The 20,166-nt window shown below is 38.9% G+C and overlaps 1 protein-coding gene and 1 pseudogene across 1 annotated transcript; both read left to right on the top strand.

The window, feature by feature from the left end:
- Nucleotides 1–758: 758 nt before the first annotated feature.
- Nucleotides 759–7,721, top strand: LOC137265825 (methyltransferase-like protein 27). Its single transcript, XM_067801289.1, has 6 exons — nucleotides 759–892; nucleotides 2,420–2,589; nucleotides 3,556–3,687; nucleotides 5,316–5,454; nucleotides 6,256–6,348; nucleotides 7,486–7,721. Exons 2-6 carry the CDS (start codon nucleotides 2,482–2,484, stop codon nucleotides 7,698–7,700), a joined length of 687 nt encoding a protein of 228 aa, XP_067657390.1. The 5' UTR covers nucleotides 759–892; nucleotides 2,420–2,481; the 3' UTR covers nucleotides 7,701–7,721.
- Nucleotides 7,722–13,608: 5,887 nt separating this feature from the next.
- On the top strand, nucleotides 13,609–18,584 carry LOC137265387 (methyltransferase-like protein 27; annotated as a pseudogene).
- Nucleotides 18,585–20,166: the final 1,582 nt, after the last annotated feature.

The raw sequence follows: 20,166 nt of genomic DNA, 5'->3' as shown, positions 1-20,166 counted from the left end.
TGTACGACAGACGAGAACTGTTTGTGATATGCCAAACATTCGGGCTGCTTTCACTAATGACGTGTCCGATTGATAATGTTTTGGAGATCTTATATTTTGTGTTCAGTTTAGTCGCATTTGTGACATCCACTCGTGCACCACATGCTTTTCCAGCACGGAGCGAAATGCCTTTGCAAACAGAACTTGCGTTCACATGCAATAGTGTTCTGTATGGTCATAGAAATGGAGAAAGTCTTTCTCCAGTTCTATGGTATTGTAAATGTCAACGTCAATGACAGCCACTTTCAAGTCATTAATTCCCTTGTTGTCAGCTGTGTAGTATACATGTACAGTATGTAGTATATAAGAAATATTGTATATGTATATAGCTGGTATTTGCCAAAGTCACCATCAAGAACATATCGCTTACAGTAACGTTTCTTTAATAGACCATTCTGAGCCGCACCATTGGACAAGGTCAGAACTGATCTTCAGCAAACCATGCTTATCGTAAGAGGAGACTGACGGGACCGGGTGATCAGGCTCGCTGACCCGGTTGACACATATAATCGCATCCCCATTGCTTATAGGTCGATGCATATGGTTTTGCTCACTGGATTGTCTGGTTTGTTGTCAGACTCGATTATTTACAGAGCGCCATATTGTCAGAATTTGTTGTTGTCAGAATAGTTTGAGGCGTTAAACAACAAACAAATAAATACACCCAAGCATTGGGCAAGAACACGCTGTCATACTGACCTCAGGTTTTTATAACACAGATACGGGCTTAGACAGGGGTGAGTACGGCGTGTGTGACAAGAACACGCTGTCCTACTGACCCCATGTTCTGATAACACAACATAAGGACGCGTGTAGCGACATCAGTAGTGAGTAGATACGGGCGTAGACGGAGGTGAGTATGGCTTGTGCTCATTCAGATCGTTTATTAAATCTGCCTAATCACGAAACAGTATATAGTAGCTAATGAAGTAATATTTTTTTTCTGCGTTAAGGTGATCTTCGGCATTGATATGTTTACATATGCATTGATTCATATGTATCAGATAGGTCATATCGTGTAAGTAAAGATTCTTGTCAGGAAAAATGTGAAGAAACTTTGCTCGCAATTAATGTGATGCAATGAGAGAAGGATTTTATAAGTGCAAGTATATTTGGTTAATTCACGTACGGATGATACATGATATTCTATGATATCTTAGCGCAATGATTTACTGATCTAGTCTTTAAAAGACAGATCGAGACTGTGCGTAATTTGGGATTCGAACCCCAAACCTTGCACTACTCAACCATCTGAGCTATGTCACGCAAGAACAACGTGGTTGATAACCTGCTGACAAGGAATATCTTAGTGGAAAGACTAAAAGTTTAATGAAATGAGTTTGTGTGAAGATGGCGAGTAACACTAAGGGTGACATGAGTGAAATAACACAAGATAGGTCAGACAAGGCTCCACATTCTAACCTCTACCATTTTATTATTAAAACGGAGGAAACAGGCACAATGTTACACACATTGTATGATGGTGCATGCTATTGTTGGCTAAACGTCTAATTAGAAGCACCTAAGTGTACAGAGTTTTGTGTGGAGTGTAAAGATGGCGAATAACGTTGAGTGTGTCGTGACGTGACCGAGATATCACAGTCGATGTGACGCTGGTCAAGCAAGGTTACATTGACCCATTCTGTCACGTGTTTAGAGTTTCCAGTCCATATCAATGGCACCTTTACGTACACATGCAAACAGGTTGTCGAGGGTGTTTAAGGAAAGCATCGGGGCAACTCTTTGGGATAATGTCGTTAGTTGTAAACAGTATCATATGTTGTGAACAGTGACTGTGTCATGTGGTGTGAACAGTGTCGTGTTTTGTGAGCATTTTCACTGGTTGTGAAAAAGTGTCACGTTTTGTGAATAGTCGTTCTGTGAATATGTCATGTGTTGTGACTAGTGTCGTGAATAGTGACATGTGTTGTGAACAGTGCCGTGTGTTGTGAATAGAGTCGTCTATTATAAATACATGCATTGTGAATAGTGTCATGTTTGTGAATAATGTCATGTGTTGTGAACAGTGTCGTGTGTTGAGAGTAATGTCATGCATTGTAATAGAGTAAAGCCTTGTGAAAACTCTCGTGTGTTTCTGTCAGGGTTGCCACATTATTTGCTTCACTGAAATAAATCTTTAAATCAGATGCTTGATTGGTGTTTAGAAGCTGGTTGGTAACATGACATCGAATGGTATGAATTTACAACTATCATACATGTGTATATGTAGTTATGTGTTGTGAATATTAAAGAAGTTGTAAACCCATACCATTCATGTCATGATACAGTTAAGTGTATTTGAAAACTGGTAAGACTATGATAATATATTTTTCCAGAGATAAATCCCCTAATGCCTGAGAATCAAGTACTTATATTGCAGATACTCCACCACCTGTCGCATTGTTCTCTCTACAAGGCCTTGAACAACCTTGACACCACACAATGGCGCAACGACACAAAGAAGCTAGGTTCAATCCAAAGCTGCGGTCAGACATGACACCGGAGGAGATAGCCGAAATGTTTGACGATTTCGCCGATGACTATGACGAGGTAGGATGTCGTCGAGTGGGTGAGTGAGTTAACGTCACATCGGCAATATCTCAGCCATGTCGTGACGAAAACAATTCAGATAATAAAAATGAAAACATTTTAAAGAGTAAAACCTGTCGATGTTGGACAGTGAAATTACTAGAACATCACGGATATGAACATAAAACCAGTAGGAAAAATTAATAAAACATTGCAATGAAAGAAGATATAAATCACGGACTATAGATCGTCAACAACTGAAGGTAGGTCACCATAGGGTACTTACGTTACTTTTGCTGCCTGCATGAACTGGATGGATGGAAGCTGGATTTACACCATCCCTTCAGCCATTGGCGATTATACTGAAATTTGACCATTATTAAAAACAACAAATATACTACGTTTAAACGTTTGGCAGAACTAAATGTACATAGAATGATTTGGGACTTACGTACTCTTCCATGAGGACAATAATTTGCAATACTTCAACCCCGTTTGAGGGTACAGCCACTAACAGTCTTAGTGATTAATCCAGACTACCAATAACAACAAATTTGTATTTCCAAATCGTTTAACAAATGTAAGTCTTTTCAAAAAAGCAATAATCAAATGAGAACTAACGTCATTAGAAAGACCCTACATGGGTGATTTAAAATATCTATCCCTTGTGATGGAATATTCTACACAGTCCAACAAGACATTCTTTCATCACACGGCAGAACGGTGGATCCTCACCTGGAATTGATCTTCTGCAACCCATACTTGTCATACCAGGCTACTAATGAGCTCAGATGGTATGATTTTTTTCGATGATTTTCTTCGTATAATGTTTGTGTAAATCGGTGCTTAACGCTGCATTGTCTGGTCCAGGAGAGGTTTTCGGAGTGGGCGTTAAACGACAAAAAAATCAATCGTCTTTGCGATCATAACTGAGATGATAACAACATTGTTCAATCTTTTGAATTCGTCTCCATTCCTAATTTCCAGGAAGTACGGGCTAAGGGGTTGCGTGCTCATGAAATTGTCGGCGACTTCTTGGCCAAGATTTACCCGGAGAGTGAAAGATCCAGTGTAAAAGTTCTGGACGTTGGAGCAGGAACAGGATTCGTCGGCATTAAGGTACTTGATGGTCAAACTATATAAATAATCATAATAACAAGGGAATTTGTAATGCGCTGAATTCCACGCCAAGGAGGGACATGCTCAAAGCACTACAATCCCACTTATTATTACCCTTAATAAGCCAGACTGCCTGTGGGGAGCTAAAAGGTTAGTAATCACATGACTTATCGAAACTCAGTACCCATTTTCTCCTGGGTGAACAGAAACGGTTTCTGAACAAACTGACTTGCCTACGATGAGAGCACATGTTACGTCAGTGTGTGAGTACAGAGAAGAGGCAGTGCAATAGCTGATGTAGCTTGCGCCATGTTTCTGATGTGTTTTGCCAGAATATTATGTCCCATTGTCATTACACGAACTGGTGCTCTTAAGTTTGTCAGCACCGGCAAATGTTAGAAAATATATGAAAATGTGACAGCAAATGAAATCACTGTTTTGGCTTGACAAATTAACAATTGTTTTCGCCTAACAATGGAAGAATCTACAACAGGGGAAAACTGGAACCTAAGTACACTCTACTAAGATTGGTGAATTGTGGTGAACGGTGAACAATTGCAGGTACTCGTCGCCCTCTAGCAACTCTTTGATCACAAGGTATATGTATTATGTGATATCATAAATACAGACAAGTGTTGTTTTGTTGGTAGTCTGTCGCCGAGGTAGACACGTCCTTAGAAACGCCAGTTATACACTGCCACTCAGACACTGAAGGGAGGAAATGAAATATGTTTTTCTCTTTTGTTTCAGGATACAATTATACTTCTTGTAAAATGTGCGTTTATAATAATAATTTTAAAGAATGCATAATACAAGCAAGTATAGAATCCAACTACTAAGTGTTTTAACAATAAGAAATCATGTGTTTAAGATGTCAATTTAACATCCGCTTGAGAGTGAATGAATACGTATGGCTTAATGCAGCGTTTAGCAATATTACAGCAAGAATCATGGCGAGGAAACACCAAAACTGGGCTTCACACATTGTACCCATATTAGAAATCTAACGCTGGTCTTTGGCGTGACGAGGAAACCCTTTAATCACTAAGCTACCCCATCGCCCTTATCCGACTGAGAAAGGTCTTAGTTTTTGAAACAATACTTATAGCTTGGTTCCCTGCGTATGCTGCGCTGGCGCTTGACTGTACAGGTTACACAACACCAAATGTTTTCCCATAGACTTCTATAGTAACCTTATATTTTTTTTAAAAAATATCCAGGCTATCAACAGCCATTCCATGTACACATGGGCACAGTCTGTCCTCTAAGCTACAATAAACTTGTCCGCCACATTTGCCAAGCACAGGAAGCGGAACACATCAACCCCCAGCTCCGCACCGAATGTCACCTACTTCAAAATATATGTACACACATAAGCATAACCCATGGTGATAAAAATGACAGCACTAAATACTTAAAATTGTGGTCAGTTTTAATAACAGGGTGGATGTGCTTTTAAAACACATACACATCTTACACTATTTCATCCAATCACAGCTGTCACAGGCCTCTGTCCGTTTGAGTTACGGTCCTCGCTCGGGCAGCATGTGATATTCATATAGTGTAGTGGAACCTCCAAGGCGACGTCCTTTGATATATTTGGTTGATCGTTATCTTGGCTGTTCCAGCTGAAGGCGCTAGGATTCACCTACGTCGATGCCCTGGATCCAGCTCAGAAAATGTTGGATGTGGCACAAAACAGAAACGTCTACCGTCGCCTTATCTGCGCATTCATGGACAAAAACAGGGTGGAGGAAATCGAAACAGGTACCAAACGGAAAAGGCGTAAATAACTCATAAAAACACAGGAATTTACTTCGATAACTTAGGTTATTGTGTCATGTAATGATCAATTGAATTTGACATCACCAGCTGTGTGACAGGATAACATTGAACACTTTCTTTGGATTTGCAAGTTTAGATTGTAATTGCTGTTAGTTTCATTACTCCGTAATATATTTATTACCCAACTAGAATACAAACAGAAATATTGTAGAGATGAATATATAAACCTAGCTAAACGAAATTTCGGATGGGAATGGATAAGTGTGCACGAGCCGAAGGATTAACACGCAGGTGTCGAGAACGTGGTAAACGAGCACTTATTGCTTGTAAAAAGTGCCCATTTTCTTTTGATAGGGGTTTGACTGGATTGATTACACCGTTAACCACGCTTGGATCCGCTGACATATTTTATCTGACCCCTGAAATCTGAAAAAGTACACACGATAAAGTGCAGTACTCACGAAGCTATTGAAAATGGCTCTGTAATGAGCTCCCCAAAAGGTCAAATGTGATGCACGTGAGGAGATGTTTTTTTCCAGCACAGTCGTCACAGTATTTGCGATTAGTTCAAGGATTCGAATCCAACATCTTTGCCCTGATTATGGTCCTTGTGTGATTTAAACAGAGGAAGAATTCTTTGAGCTGTTCTGCTTTCACATTCCTCCAACATCATGCCAACATGGCAAAAATACTGTTCAAAATTACCCTGAAATAATTCACTCACTGGGTCACAAGGCCTGTAAGTGGAAATACTCTTGTCACATTGAGAAAACTTTCTTCCAGATTTCTACGACTGCATAACGGCAACGGCAGCCTTTAACGAGGGTTTGGTACCATGCAACGCCTTCCCCCAGATGATTAGAATCGTTAAGCCCGGTGAGAATATTGAAACTGACTCTTGGTGACCACTGATTACCTTCGATGATCTAAATTGTTTACTTGTTTTTTAATATCAGGATGTTGACTGGTGCCCATTGGTGATTGTTGCATTAGGAAGGCACACAGTATAAACTATTTACGTTAAAAAGTAGAGTTATGGTTATAGAGAAACCCTTAGTCTCTGACTATATCCAAGTTTTACAGGAATAAATAATCTCATTTAAATTGCAAAGGACTTGGGTCTGGAAGATTCAGAAACTGTCCCTGAGGAAATCTGCACGTGCTTCATTTAGGGCTTTAGCATTGGAAGGATACCTAGCTTTAAGTTGTAGGAGAAATAATGTGGTTCAGGGACTGCGAGGCAGATTAGTTTAACACGCTCACGTCCTCCTGCGTTCTGCCTCAGGTTTCTGTCAAATGTTGACACATTTTTACCGGGAATAAGATCAATACAAATATTATAGAAGTGATGCTCTGCGTTTGTTATATTAGAACAAGTTGCAAAGAGTAGATTAGGGGTGTGCTTACGGAGCTTCATAAGGACAATCAATTATAATTCTGTTCTCAAACATCATTATTGAATAATCCAAAATCATTTTCATCGTATTTGTTTCTGTCATCTGAGATTATCATTTACAATTATTATGTAAGAATATCTTTCCGTCTACATGATTGTCTAGAGTTGGTCGCATGGCCGTTGACACTGACTCCAACCCAGGTCCGAACAAAACTCATATTGACTTGAGTTGCTATGATGAATGATATGATGTCAAGATATGACGTCATTCTATTGTTTACATGTCACAGTATTGTTGATATAAAGTCACTCGTCTTGACTAAATGAACAAAGTTTAGTTTTTAGAAGACGTTTTAGGTAATTACATAATAAAACAATTATAGAGTGGTGAATTTCCGTCAATACCTGTTCTATTTACAAGCGAAAAGCAATAATGATTGAGGACAAAGATATAAAGGTATTAGCATCATCACTAGTGTATACGTTTTTATTGTTCGGTGATTATTTATTGCAGTGATATTTTTTTGAGAATTCCAACTTCATGAAACTGAAATTACGTTTACCGTTACTCATTTAATTGGCAAGTATTGGGCACAGTGGTATGTTTATCTCAACAGGTGGACGGATAGTTTTCACAGTTCCACAAAAGAACATCGATAATGCTATCGAGTACCGTGGTCGCTTACTTCCCTTGATAGACAAGATGGCGGCGGAGGGAGTTTGGGAGGTGACTGCAATACCTCTCGCTGACGGCCAACTAGCTCATTCCCTTGGTCCTGGGTTTCTTTACAGCTTGAAAGTAAACGTGTCGGAGAAATATTTTGAGATTTAATAAAGTCCTCTCTTTGAAATATATTTGTGTAATACTATATATTTCTTAATCTCTGCACGTTGAAGGTGGACCCGTGAAGATCCGTGTTACAAATGGTCTTCAGCAGCACATACTTGTCGTAAGAGGTGACTGACGGGATTGGGCTTACTTAGCGAATGCATGTCATCGGTTCTCTCAGTGCGACGTAAAGCAACAAACCAAACAACTAAGGCGTTAACCCTATATTTTTACAGACCCTATTTCAGCCTAAAGGTCAAGAAGGTCAAGACTTTTACCACCCAACACCAACGTTAGATAATAGATTACACAATGTCTCATACATTATAATGGACACTGATATTCTTCGCCCAGACTCAATGATTACTGTGGGCACTGCAAATCATGATTACCACACACAGAGACAATTACAAAACAAAATTTATGTATCTCAGTAGAAATGTGGTTCAGGGACTGCGAGATAGCTTAGCTATATGGTATTGCAATTTATTGTAGAAATGTAAGAAAGAAACGTATAATCCACAATTCTGTTATGGTAATGTAGTTCTTCCTCTGATTCTTGACAAAAATACACGTTATCAGAACGATTTCAAAATTGAGATTCCCTCTATGAATCATTCTGACCTACACCATTCTGATATAACAAAGCATAACCAATACAATTGTCATGTGCAGAAAGCATGTTATTCTTCATGTTATGAATTTCAAAGTTGTACTTTTTCAGTGATTGTTTTTCCATGGACATGTATGTACATGTTACAATCATGATTGTTTGTCATTTTGTTTTGAAAAACAACAGCACAATTTATACACGATGTATTTAAACTGTATCACAGCAGAGTCAAAGCATATTTGCATATGGGGATGTCACATTTCAATCTCAAGTAAAGATACACGACTTTAAGTTCTCCTAAGATAACACAATGTTGAAGGTATCGAAATCATCCAAAAGTCAAGCGATAACACTTCAGGTCTCATAAATGAAAGTTGGACAAGTCCTCAATACTACCTAAATATAAAGCTCTGCAACCTATCGGACTTACACGAAAGTATCGGCTTGCTACGAGCCTGACGGCCGAGGTTACAATACTATCTGTACTTTGATCCAAGTATATTCATCTCTGGTAATCATAGATGGAGTGGATAACAAAGCGAAGATAGAAACTGATATGCTCACATAAAAACGTATTCGGAACTAGATGGCATAACGTAGTCAATTGAGTGATCAGTAGAAAAATGTATCACTTATGCTTATGACATAGGGTATTAATACTCACCTATTTGTGACGTCATAGATATAGGTGCACATTACAGGAAGTTTAGTTTGATGGTTTTCATTAAACAGGTGAATCATCTACTATTTAACCAGCGTCATGTTGAAAAATTACCCAATACCAAATTACAAATACAGACTTAAATGTCTGTATCATAAAATGCATCATTGGAACTTATCGTGGGGAAAGGAGTCAGCATCTCTGTAATATGACACGGTGTCTCATTTCCCCGTGAACTACAATCTGTTGTGTGTATAACCTACATTATCAAACATTTATCTGTAGTCACTATCGATATGACCTGATTCTTTTGTTGTCTGAATCTGCGTTGATAACAAAACACTTTGAGGGTTGATGGGACAGCCTCCCGTCTCGTGTGAAGCCCACTTCTGGTGTCCACTGTTGTGATATTGCTGAAAGCGGCGAAAAGCTATCCTCACTCACTATCTCTCTCACTATCTCACTCACGCACGCACGGTATGTTGAGAAATTTCGATATCAATGTTTCCTTGCATATTGAGTTATGTGTGACTTTATCAGTGGTCTGTCTTCAGGTTTTGTAACATAACATCGTTGTTAGGGAACAAACCAGATTGATGCTTTGAATTACACTGTTGTTATACGTTGTTAATTCATTTATACCAAAGACATTTGTAGAAGGAACGAATTCGTTATTCACACTGTCAGGTCAGTTGACAGAAATCACTTATTACGAACAGTTTAAGTCAATGGTGAGTGTTCAGAATTTGTTTAGCTTCAATTATCAGTTTCATATCAAAACTGACAGATGCGCTCTTTTCACTCTGTATAGTGTATGTGGACCCAGTGTCGCCTGTCGGATATTGCAAGACATCATCGAGATGTTTGGAACCATTTTGAGAGTGTTGGTCATCGCACGACAAACACTGTTTGTAATGTGTAGTTTGAATACAAACACAATTCAGAAATGAATAATTATAGTCCAGAATCTATTGCTTTTACTGTTTCATGAGGACATATGAAACCATTTATTACACAAGCTACTTGACGATGTCCAATACACCTGTTTGTGGTGACATGATTGATAGAATTGATAGATATAGTCACATGACACAAACACAATGGGCATACATTTCACACAATATAACATACAGTTCTTCATTGCTGTATGTATAGAATGTAATACTAAGGCATGGCTGACTGAGCGACGAGAAAAAAAGTTGTTAAAAAGAACTGACCAATACTGTAAATATACCTTTGCATACATATATGTTGTTTATATTGTAATATTTGTTCGTAAAATATTTTCTTTTGATGTTCGCCGTCTCCTGAAAAGTCAGTACAGACTTGAAAATCATCTAAAATCCAATATATGGTTTGAGAAAGTATAACAGTGTATCAAAATTGATGCTCACGAGTTACGTCCCCTTGCAATCACTGCTACCAGGTTACAAAATCATCTTTATACCCCCGATTTGTATGGCAATGTCGTCGGGGTTTGTTTTTTTCTGTTTCTTTTGTTTTGTGTTTCCGTGTTTGTATATTTTATTTTGTTTAGGTTTTGTTTTTGTTTTGTTGAAATTAGCAAATATTTGTGCAGGTGTGAACAGTCTATCCTTGAAAATACCTTTGATCACATTCAGTACAAGTCATCATGAAAAGGAAGCACTAAATATTGTAAAATATGGTCAGTTTTAATTACTCGAAGGGTGTATATTTAAAAACCTCAAACACTTTACAGAAAATCACCCATTCACAACTGTCGGAAGATTCAGTCAGAAGTCTAGCTACGAAAAGTGCTGGTCAAAGTACGGATTGTGGCTAGGTGTGGTATAGCCTGTATGATCAACTACTACAGACGCACACGCACACGCACACGCACACGCACACGTTCAAAACACGAGCGAACTGGTGAAATGATCATGAAATGCTGCGTCGACAAGACTTTTCTCTGATATCTGTGACTGGCAGGTAAGACCTTGATTTTACCTGTAAACATGACGTAACGCCATTAGTGAACGGTCTGTCCCCACCGTCTACCCAATTCTCTGACGCCCATAGTGAGGTGTTAGGAAAACTCTTTTAGAACAACTCATTACTCTCAAATAAAGTTTGAAAGTTTTTCTGTATATTTTCGAAAATCTCAGAAATTAACAGGAGCTGATTTAAATCTACTTCGCACTGCAGTCAGTGTAATTGTGTAATGTCTAGGCGTCGTTTCGTATGGACCTCCCACAGACAGATGTCACTGCAACCCCGTCTCTGTACGACAGACGAGAACTGTTTGTGATATGCCAAACATTCGAACTGCTTTCACTAATGACGTGTCCGATTGATAATGTTTTGGAGATCTTATATTTTGTGTTCAATTGTGACATCCACTCGTGCACCACATGCTGTTCCAGCACGGAGCGAAACGTCTTTGCAAACAGAACTTGTGTTCACATGCAATAGTGTTCTGTATGGTCATAGAAATGGAGAAACGTCAACGTCAATGACAGCCACTTTCAAGTCATTAATTCCCTTGTTGTCAGCTGTGTGGTATACATGTACAGTATGTCGTATATAAGTAATATTGTATATGTATATAGCTGGTATTTGCCAAAGTCACCATCAAGAACATATCGCTTACAGTAACGTTTAACAGACCTTTCTGAGCCGCACCATTGGACAAGGTCAGAACTGACCTTCAGCAAACCATGCTTATCGTAAGAGGAGACTGACGGGACCGGGTGATCAGGTTCGCTGACCTGGTTGACACATATAATCGCATCCCCATTGCTTATAGGTCGATGCATATGGTTTTGCTCACTGGATCGTCTGGTTTGTTGTCAGACTCGATTATTTACAGAGCGCCATATTGTCAGAATTTGTTAGAATAGTTTGAGGCGTTAAACAACAAACAAACAAATAAATACACCCAAGCATTGGGCAAGAACACGCTGTCATACTGACCCCAGGTTCTTATAACACAGATACAGGCTTAGACGGAGGTGAGTACGGCGTGTGTGACAAGAACACGCTGTCCTACTGACCCCATGTTCTGATAACACAATATAAGGGCGCATGTAGCGACATCAGTAGTGAGTAGATACGGGCGTAGACGGAGGTGAGTATGGCTTGTGCTCATTCAGATCGTTTATCAAATCTGCCTAATCACGAAACAGTATATAGTAGCTAATGAAGTAATATTTTTTTTCTGCGTTAAGGTGATCTTCGGCATTGATATGTTTACTTATGCATTGATTCATATGTACCAGATAGGTCTTGTCGTGTACGTAAAGACTCTTGTCAGGAAAATTCGAAGAAACTTTGCTTGCAGTTAATGTGATGCTATGACAGAAGGATTTTATAGGTACAAGTATAATGGTTAATTCACGTACGGATGATACATAATATTCTATGATATCTTAGTGCAATGATTTACTGATCCAGTCTTTAAAAGACAGATCGAGACTGTGCGTAATTTGGGATTCGAACCCCAAACCTTGCACTACTCAACCACCTGAGCTATGTCACGCAAGAACAACGTGGTTGATAACCTGTTGACAAGGAATATCTTAGTGGAAAGACTAAAATGTTAATGAAATGAGTTGTGTGAAGATGGCAAGTAACACTAAGGGTGTTATGATTGAGATAACACAAGGTAGGTCAGACAAGGCTCCACATTCTTACCTCTACCATTTTAGTATTAAACGGAGGAAAACAGGCACAATGTTACACACAATGGATGATGGTCCATGGTATTGTTGGCTAAACGTCTAATTAGAAGTAGAGTTTTGTGTGGAGTGTGAAGATGGACAGTAATGTTGAGTGTGTCGTGACGTGACCGAGATATCACAGTCGATGTGACGCTGGTCAAGCACACTGGCCCATTCTGTCACGTGTTTAGAGTTTCCAGTCCATATCAATGGCTCCTTTACGTACACATGCAACTGCAAACAGGTTGTAAAGGGTGTTTAAAGAAAGCATCGGGGCAACTCTTTGGGATAATGTCGTTAGTTGTAAACAGTATCATATGTTGTGAATAGTGACTGTGTCATGTGGTGTGAACAGTGTCGTGTTTTGTGAACATTTTCACTGGTTGTGAAAAGTGTCACGTTTTGTGAATAGTCGTTCTGTGAATATGTCATGTGTTCTGACTAGTGTCGTGAATAGTGACGTGATGTGAACAGTGCCGTGTGTTGTGAATAGTGTCGAGCATTATGAACACATGCATTGTGAATAGTGTCGTGTTTTTGAACATCGTCGTGTGTTGAGAGTAATGTCATGCATGGTAAATAGAGTAAAGCCTTGTGAAAACTCTCGTGTGTTTCTGTCAGGGTTGCCACATCATTTGCTTCACTGAAATAAATCATTAAATCAGATGCTTGATTGGTGTTTAGAAGCTGGTTGGTAACATGACATCGAATGGTATGAATTTACAACTATCATACATGTGTATATGTAGCTATGTGCTGTAAATATTAAAGAAGATATGAACCCATACCATTCATGTCATGACATAGTTAAGTGTATTTGAAAACTGGTAAGACTATGATAATATATCTTTCCGGAGATAAATCCCCTACTGCCTCAGAATCAAGTACTTATATTGCAGATACTCCACCACCTGTCGCATTGTTCTACAAGACCTTGACCAACCTTGGCACCACACAATGGCGCAACGACACAAAGAAGCTAGGTTCAATCCAAAGCTGCGGTCAGACATGACACCGAGCAGATAGCCGAAATGTTTGACGATTTCGCCGATGACTATGACGAGGTAGGATGTCGTCGAGTGAGTGAGTGAGTCAACGTCACATCGGCAATATCTCAGCCATGTCGTGACGAAAACAATTCAGATAATAAAAATGAAAACATTTTAAAGAGTAAAACCTGTCGATGTTGGACAGTAAAATTACTAGAACATCACAGATATGAACATAAAACTAGCTGGAAAAATTAATAAAACATTGCATTGAAAGAAGATATAAATCACGGACTATAGATCGTCAACAACTGAAGGCAGATCACCAAAGGGGACTTACGTTACTTTTGCTGCCTGTATTTACCCAAGCTGGATTTACACCATCCCTTCAGCCATTGGCGATTATACTGAAATTTAGCCCTTATTAAAAACAACAAATATACTACGATTAAACGTTTGGCAGACCTAAATGTACATAGAATGATTTGGGACTTACGTACTCTTCCAGGAGGACAATACTTTGCAATACTTCAACCCCATTTGAGGGTACAGCCACTAACAGTCTTAGTGATTAATCCAGACTACCAATAACAAGAAATTTCTATTTCCAAATCATTTAACAAATGTAAGTCTTTTCAAAAAAGCAATAATCATATGAGAACTAACGTCATTAAAAAGACCCTACGTGGGTGATTTAAAATATCTATCCCTTGTGATGAAATATTCTACACAGTCCAACAAGACATTCTTTCATCACATGGCAGAATGGTGGATCCTCACCTGGAATTGATCTTCTGCAACCCATACTTGTCATACCAGGCTACTAATGAGCTCAGATGGTATGATTTTGTCGGTGCTTTTCTTCGTATAATGTTTGTGTAAATCGGTGCTTAACGCTGCATTGTCTGGTCCAAGAGAGTATTTCGGAGTGTGCGTTAGACGACAAAAAAATCAATCGTCTTTGCCATCCAAACTGAGATGATCAGAACATTGTTCAGTCTTTTGAATTCGTCGCCATTCCTAATTTCCAGGAAGTACGGGCTAAGGGGTTGCGTGCTCATGAAATTGTCGGCGACTTCTTGGCCAAGATTTACCCGGAGAGTGAAAGATCCAGTGTAAAAGTTCTGGACGTTGGAGCAGGAACAGGATTCGTCGGCACTAAGGTACTTGATGGTCAAACTATATAAATAATCATAATAACAAGGGAATTTGTAACGCGCTGAATTCCACGCCAAGGAGGGACATGCTCAAAGCACTACAATCTCACTTATTATTACCCTTAATAACCCAGGCTGCCTGTGGGGAGCTAAAAGGTTAATAATCACATGACTTATCGAAACTCGGTACCCATTTTCTGCTGGGTGAACAGAAACGGTTTCTGAACAAACAGAGTTACCTAAGATGAGAGCACATGTTACGTCAGTGTATGAGTACAGAGAAGAAGCAGTGCAATAGCTGATGTAGCTTCCGCCATGTTTCTGATGAGTTTTGCCAGAATATTATGTCCCATTGTCATTACACGAACTGGTGCTCTTAAGTTTGTCAGCACCTGTAAATGTTAGAAAATATATGAAAATGTGACAGCAAATGAAATTACTGTTTTGGCTTGACAAATTAACAATTGTTTTCGCCTAACAATGGAAGAGTCTACAACAGGGGAAAACTGGAACCTAAGTACACTCTACTAAGATTGGTGAATTGTGGTGAACGGTGAACAATTGCAGGTACTCGTCGCCCTCTAGCAACTCTTTGATCACAAGGTATATGTATTATGTGATATCATAAATACAGACAAGTGTTGTTTTGTTGGTAGTCTGTCGCCGAGGTAGACACGTCCTTAGAAACGCCAGTTATACACTGCCACTCAGACACTGAAGGGAGGAAATGAAATATGTTTTTCTCTTTTGTTTCAGGATACAATTATACTTCTTGTAAAATGTGCGTTTACAATAATAATTTTAAAGAATGCATAATACAAGCTTCTATACACACAAGTATAGAATCAAACTACTAAGTGGTTTAACGCTAAGGAGTATAAGATGTCAGTTTAACATAAATAATCTGCTTGAAAGTGAGTGAATGCCGAGTTAGCAATATTACAGCAAGAATCATGGCGAGGAAACACCAAAAATGGGCTTCACACATTGTACCCATATTAGAAATCTAACGCTGGTCTTTGGCGTGACGAGGAAACCCTTTAACCACTAGGCTACCCCATCGGGACTATCCGGCTGAGAAAGGTCTTAGTTTTTGAAACAATACTTATAGCCTGGTTCCCTGCGTATGCTGCGCTGGCGCTTCACTGTCCAAGGCGCCGTCCTTTGATATATTTGGTTGATCGTTATCTTGGCTGTTCCAGCTGAAGGATCTAGGATTCACCTACGTCGATGCCCTGGATCCAGCTCAGAAAATGTTGGATGTGGCACAAAACAGAAACGTCTACCGTCGCCTTATCTGCGCATTCATGGACAAAAACAGGGTGGAGGAAATCGAAACAGGTACCAAACGGAAATGGCGTAAATAACTCATAAAAACACAGGAATTTATTTCGATAACTTAGATTACTGTGTCATGTGATGATCAATTGAATTTGACATCACCAGCTGAGTGACAAGATAACATTGAACACTTGCTTTGGATTTGCAAGTTTAGATTGTAATTGCTGTTAGTTTCATTACTCCGTAATATATTTATTACCCAACTAGAATACAAACAGAAATATTGTAGAGATGAATATGTAAACATAGCTAAACGACATTTCGGATGGGAATGGAGAAGTGTGCATGAACAGAAGGATCAACACGCAGGTGTCGAGAACGTGGTAAACGAGCACTTATTAAGTCTTTGAATGTCATTTAGAAGTGAAAATGAGCACTTATTGCTTGTAAAAAGTGCCCATTTTCTTTTGATAGGGGTTTGACTGGATTGATTACACCGTTAACCACGCTTGGATCCGCTGACATATTTTATCTGACCCCTGAAATCTAAAAAAGTACACACGATAAAGTGCAGTACTCACGAAGCTATTGAGAATGGCACTGTAATGAGCTCCCCAAAAAGTCACATGTGATGCACGTGATGTTTGTTATCAGCACAGTCGTCTGCGATTAGTTCAAGGATTCGAAGAAAACATCTTTGCCCTGATCGTGGCCATAAACCCACCCTTGTGTGATTTAAACAGAGGAAGAATTCGTTGAAGTGTTTCACATTCCTCCAACATCATGTCGACATAACAGAAATGCTGTTCAACATTACCGAAACATCACTCACTCACCTACTGGGCCACAAGGTCTCTTGTTGGAAATACTCTTGCCACATTGAGAAAACTTTCTTCCAGATTTCTACGACTGCATAACGGCAACGGCAGCCTTTAACGAGGGTTTGGTACCATGCAACGCCTTCCCCCAGATGATTAGAATCGTTAAGCCCGGTGAGAATACTGAAACTGACTCTTGGTGACTACTGATTACCTTCGATGATTCAAATTGTCCACTTGTTTTTCAATATCAGGATGTTGACTGGTGCCCATTGGTGATTGTTGCATTAGGAAGGCACACAGTATAAAATATTTACGTTAAAAAGTAGAGTTATGGTTATAGAGAAACCATGACTATATCCAAGTTTTACAGGAATAAATAATCTCATTTAAATTGCAAAGGACTTGGGTATGGAAGGTTCAGAAAGTGTCCCTGAGGAAATCTGCACTTGCTTTATTTAGGGCTTTAGCATTGCAAGGATACCTAGCTTTAAGCTGTAGGAGAAATAATGTGGTTCAGGGACTGCAAGGCAGATTAGTTTAAAACTCTCACGTCCTCCTGCTTTCTGCCTCTGATTTCTGTCAAATGTTGACACATTTTTTTTCCCTGAATAAGATCAATACAAATATTATATAAGTGATGCCCTTAGTTTGTTATATTAGAATAAGATGCAAAGAGTAGATTAGGGGTGTGCCTACAGAGACTGACGCCTTCATGTAACAAACTTGTGATGGATGTCACGTTAGGTATAAAATAACCTAAAGCTACTTCACAGAACTATTGCTGACTATTTTCACAAACCTGTTGCTAATTGTCTGAGTTAAGAGGACGTGCTGTTAGTTATGTTAATACGTTTACTCAGGATGGCTTCATAAGGACAATCAAATACAATTCTGTTCTCAAACATCATTATTGAATAATCCAAAATCATTTTCATCGTATTTTTTTCTGTCATCTTAGGGTATCATTTACAATTATTATGCAAGAATATCTTTCCGTCTACCTGGTTTTCTAGAGTTGGTCGCATGGCCGTCGACATTGACTCCAACACAGGTCCGAACAAAACTCATATTGACTTGAGTTACAATGATGAATGCTATGATGTCAGGATATGACGTCATTCTATTGTTTACATGTCACAGTACTGTTGACATAAAGTCAATCGTCTTGACTAAATGAACAAATTTTAGATTTTAGAAGAAGTTTTAGGTAATTACATAATAAAACAATTATAGAGTGGTGAATTCAGTCAATACCTGTGTTATTTACCCACGAAAAGCAATAATGATTGAATACGAAGAAAAAACAGGCATTGGCCTCATCATCACTAGTGTATAAGTTTTTAGTGCTCAGTGGTTATTTATTGCAGTGATATATTGTAAAGAATTCAAACTTCATGAAACTGAAATTACGTTTACCATTACTCATTTAATTGGCAAGTATTGGGTACAGTGGTATGTTTATCTCAACAGGTGGACGGATAGTTTTCACAGTTCCACAAAAGAACATCGATAATGCTATCGAGTACCGTGGTCGCTTACTTCCCTTGATAGACAAGATGGCAGCGGAGGGAGTTTGGGAGGTGACCGCAATACCCCTTGCTGACGGCCAACTGGCTCATTCCCTTGGTCCTGGGTTTCTTTACAGCTTGAAAGTAAACGTGTCGGAAAAATATTTTGAGATTTAATAAAGTCTTCTCTGAGAAATATATTTGTGTAATACTGCTGTATATTTCTTAATCTCCGCACGTTGAAGGTGGACCCGTGAAGATCCGTGTTACAAATAGTCTTCAGCAGCACATACCTGTCGTAAGAGGTGACTGACGGGATTGGGCTTACTTAGCGAATGCATGTCGTCGGTTCTCTCAGTGCGGCCTAAAACAACAAACGGAACAACTAAGGCGTTAACCCTATATTCTTACAGACCCTATTTCTTCCTAAAGGTCAAGAAGGTCAAGAGAATTTTACCACCCAACACCAACGTTAGATAATAGATTACACAATGTCTCATACTTTATAATGGACACTGATATTCTTCGCCAAAACTCAATGATGACTATGGACACTGCAAATCATGATTACCACACACAGAGACAATTGCAAAACAAAATTTATGTATCTCAGTAGAAATGTGGTTCAGGGACTGCGAGATAGCTTAGCTATATGGTATAGAAATTTACTGTAGAAATGTAAGAAAGAAACGTATAACCCACAATTCTGTTATGGTAGTGTAGTTTTTCCTCTGATTCTTGACAAAAATACACGTTATGAGAACGATTTCAAAATTGGGAATCCCTCTATGGATCATTCTGTCCTACACCATTCTGATATAACAAAGCATAACCAGTACAGTTGTCATGTACAGTAAACATGTTATTCTTCATGTTATGAATTTGATTGGTGTACTTTTGTCGTGATAGTTTCCCCATCGACATGTATGCACATGTTACAGTCATGATTATATGCAAGTAACTGTAAATGCCGGTACTTACAATCTCTCTTCTTTCTTTCTTTTTCATTTGATTGTCATTTTATTTTGAAAAACAACAACAAAATGTGTGCTCGATTATTCAAACTGTATCAATGCAGAAAACTTGTCAAAGCATATTTGCATATGAGGATGTCACATTTCAGTCAATTGATAATTCTGTCTCAAGTAAAGACTTTAAGTTCTCCTAAGATAACACCACGTTGAAGTTACCGAAATCATCAAATCATCATCTTAAATGTATGCCTGACAGGTTCTCAATACTACCTAAATATAAAGCTCTGCAACCTATCGGACTTACACGAAAGTATCGGCTTGCTACGAGCCTGACGGCCGAGGTTACAATACTGTCTGTACTTTGATCCAAGTAAATTCATCTCTGATAATCATAGATGGAGTGGATAACAAAGCGAAGATAGAAACTGATATGCTCACATAAAAACGTATTCGGAACTAGATGGCATAACGTAGTCAATTGATCCTAGTAAATGCACATCTCATAATGATACATGGAGTGGATAACAATGCTAATATAGCAGGGCTGCGCCAGTCACGCACAGACAGCAGAAACTGCTTTTGTTGTTCTTCAAATGGCCGACGTTTTATTGGAGATGCGTTTTGCTGAAAATAATAACCCAGATGTGTTGGCCCAGGTTCATTTCACACCTGGAGACGCTGTTGTGTCTGTATCAAATGCTCGTCTCAGAATGCGATCCAAAGATTTTGTCCACAGATATGTGCCAGCAAATCAACATGTCATATCAAGACACTGACGATTGGAT

The sequence above is a fragment of the Haliotis asinina genome, chromosome 15 (genome assembly GCF_037392515.1).
Source record: "Haliotis asinina isolate JCU_RB_2024 chromosome 15, JCU_Hal_asi_v2, whole genome shotgun sequence".
Lineage (NCBI taxonomy): Eukaryota > Metazoa > Mollusca > Gastropoda > Lepetellida > Haliotidae > Haliotis > Haliotis asinina.
This window is presented reverse-complemented; position numbering and strand designations above follow the sequence as displayed.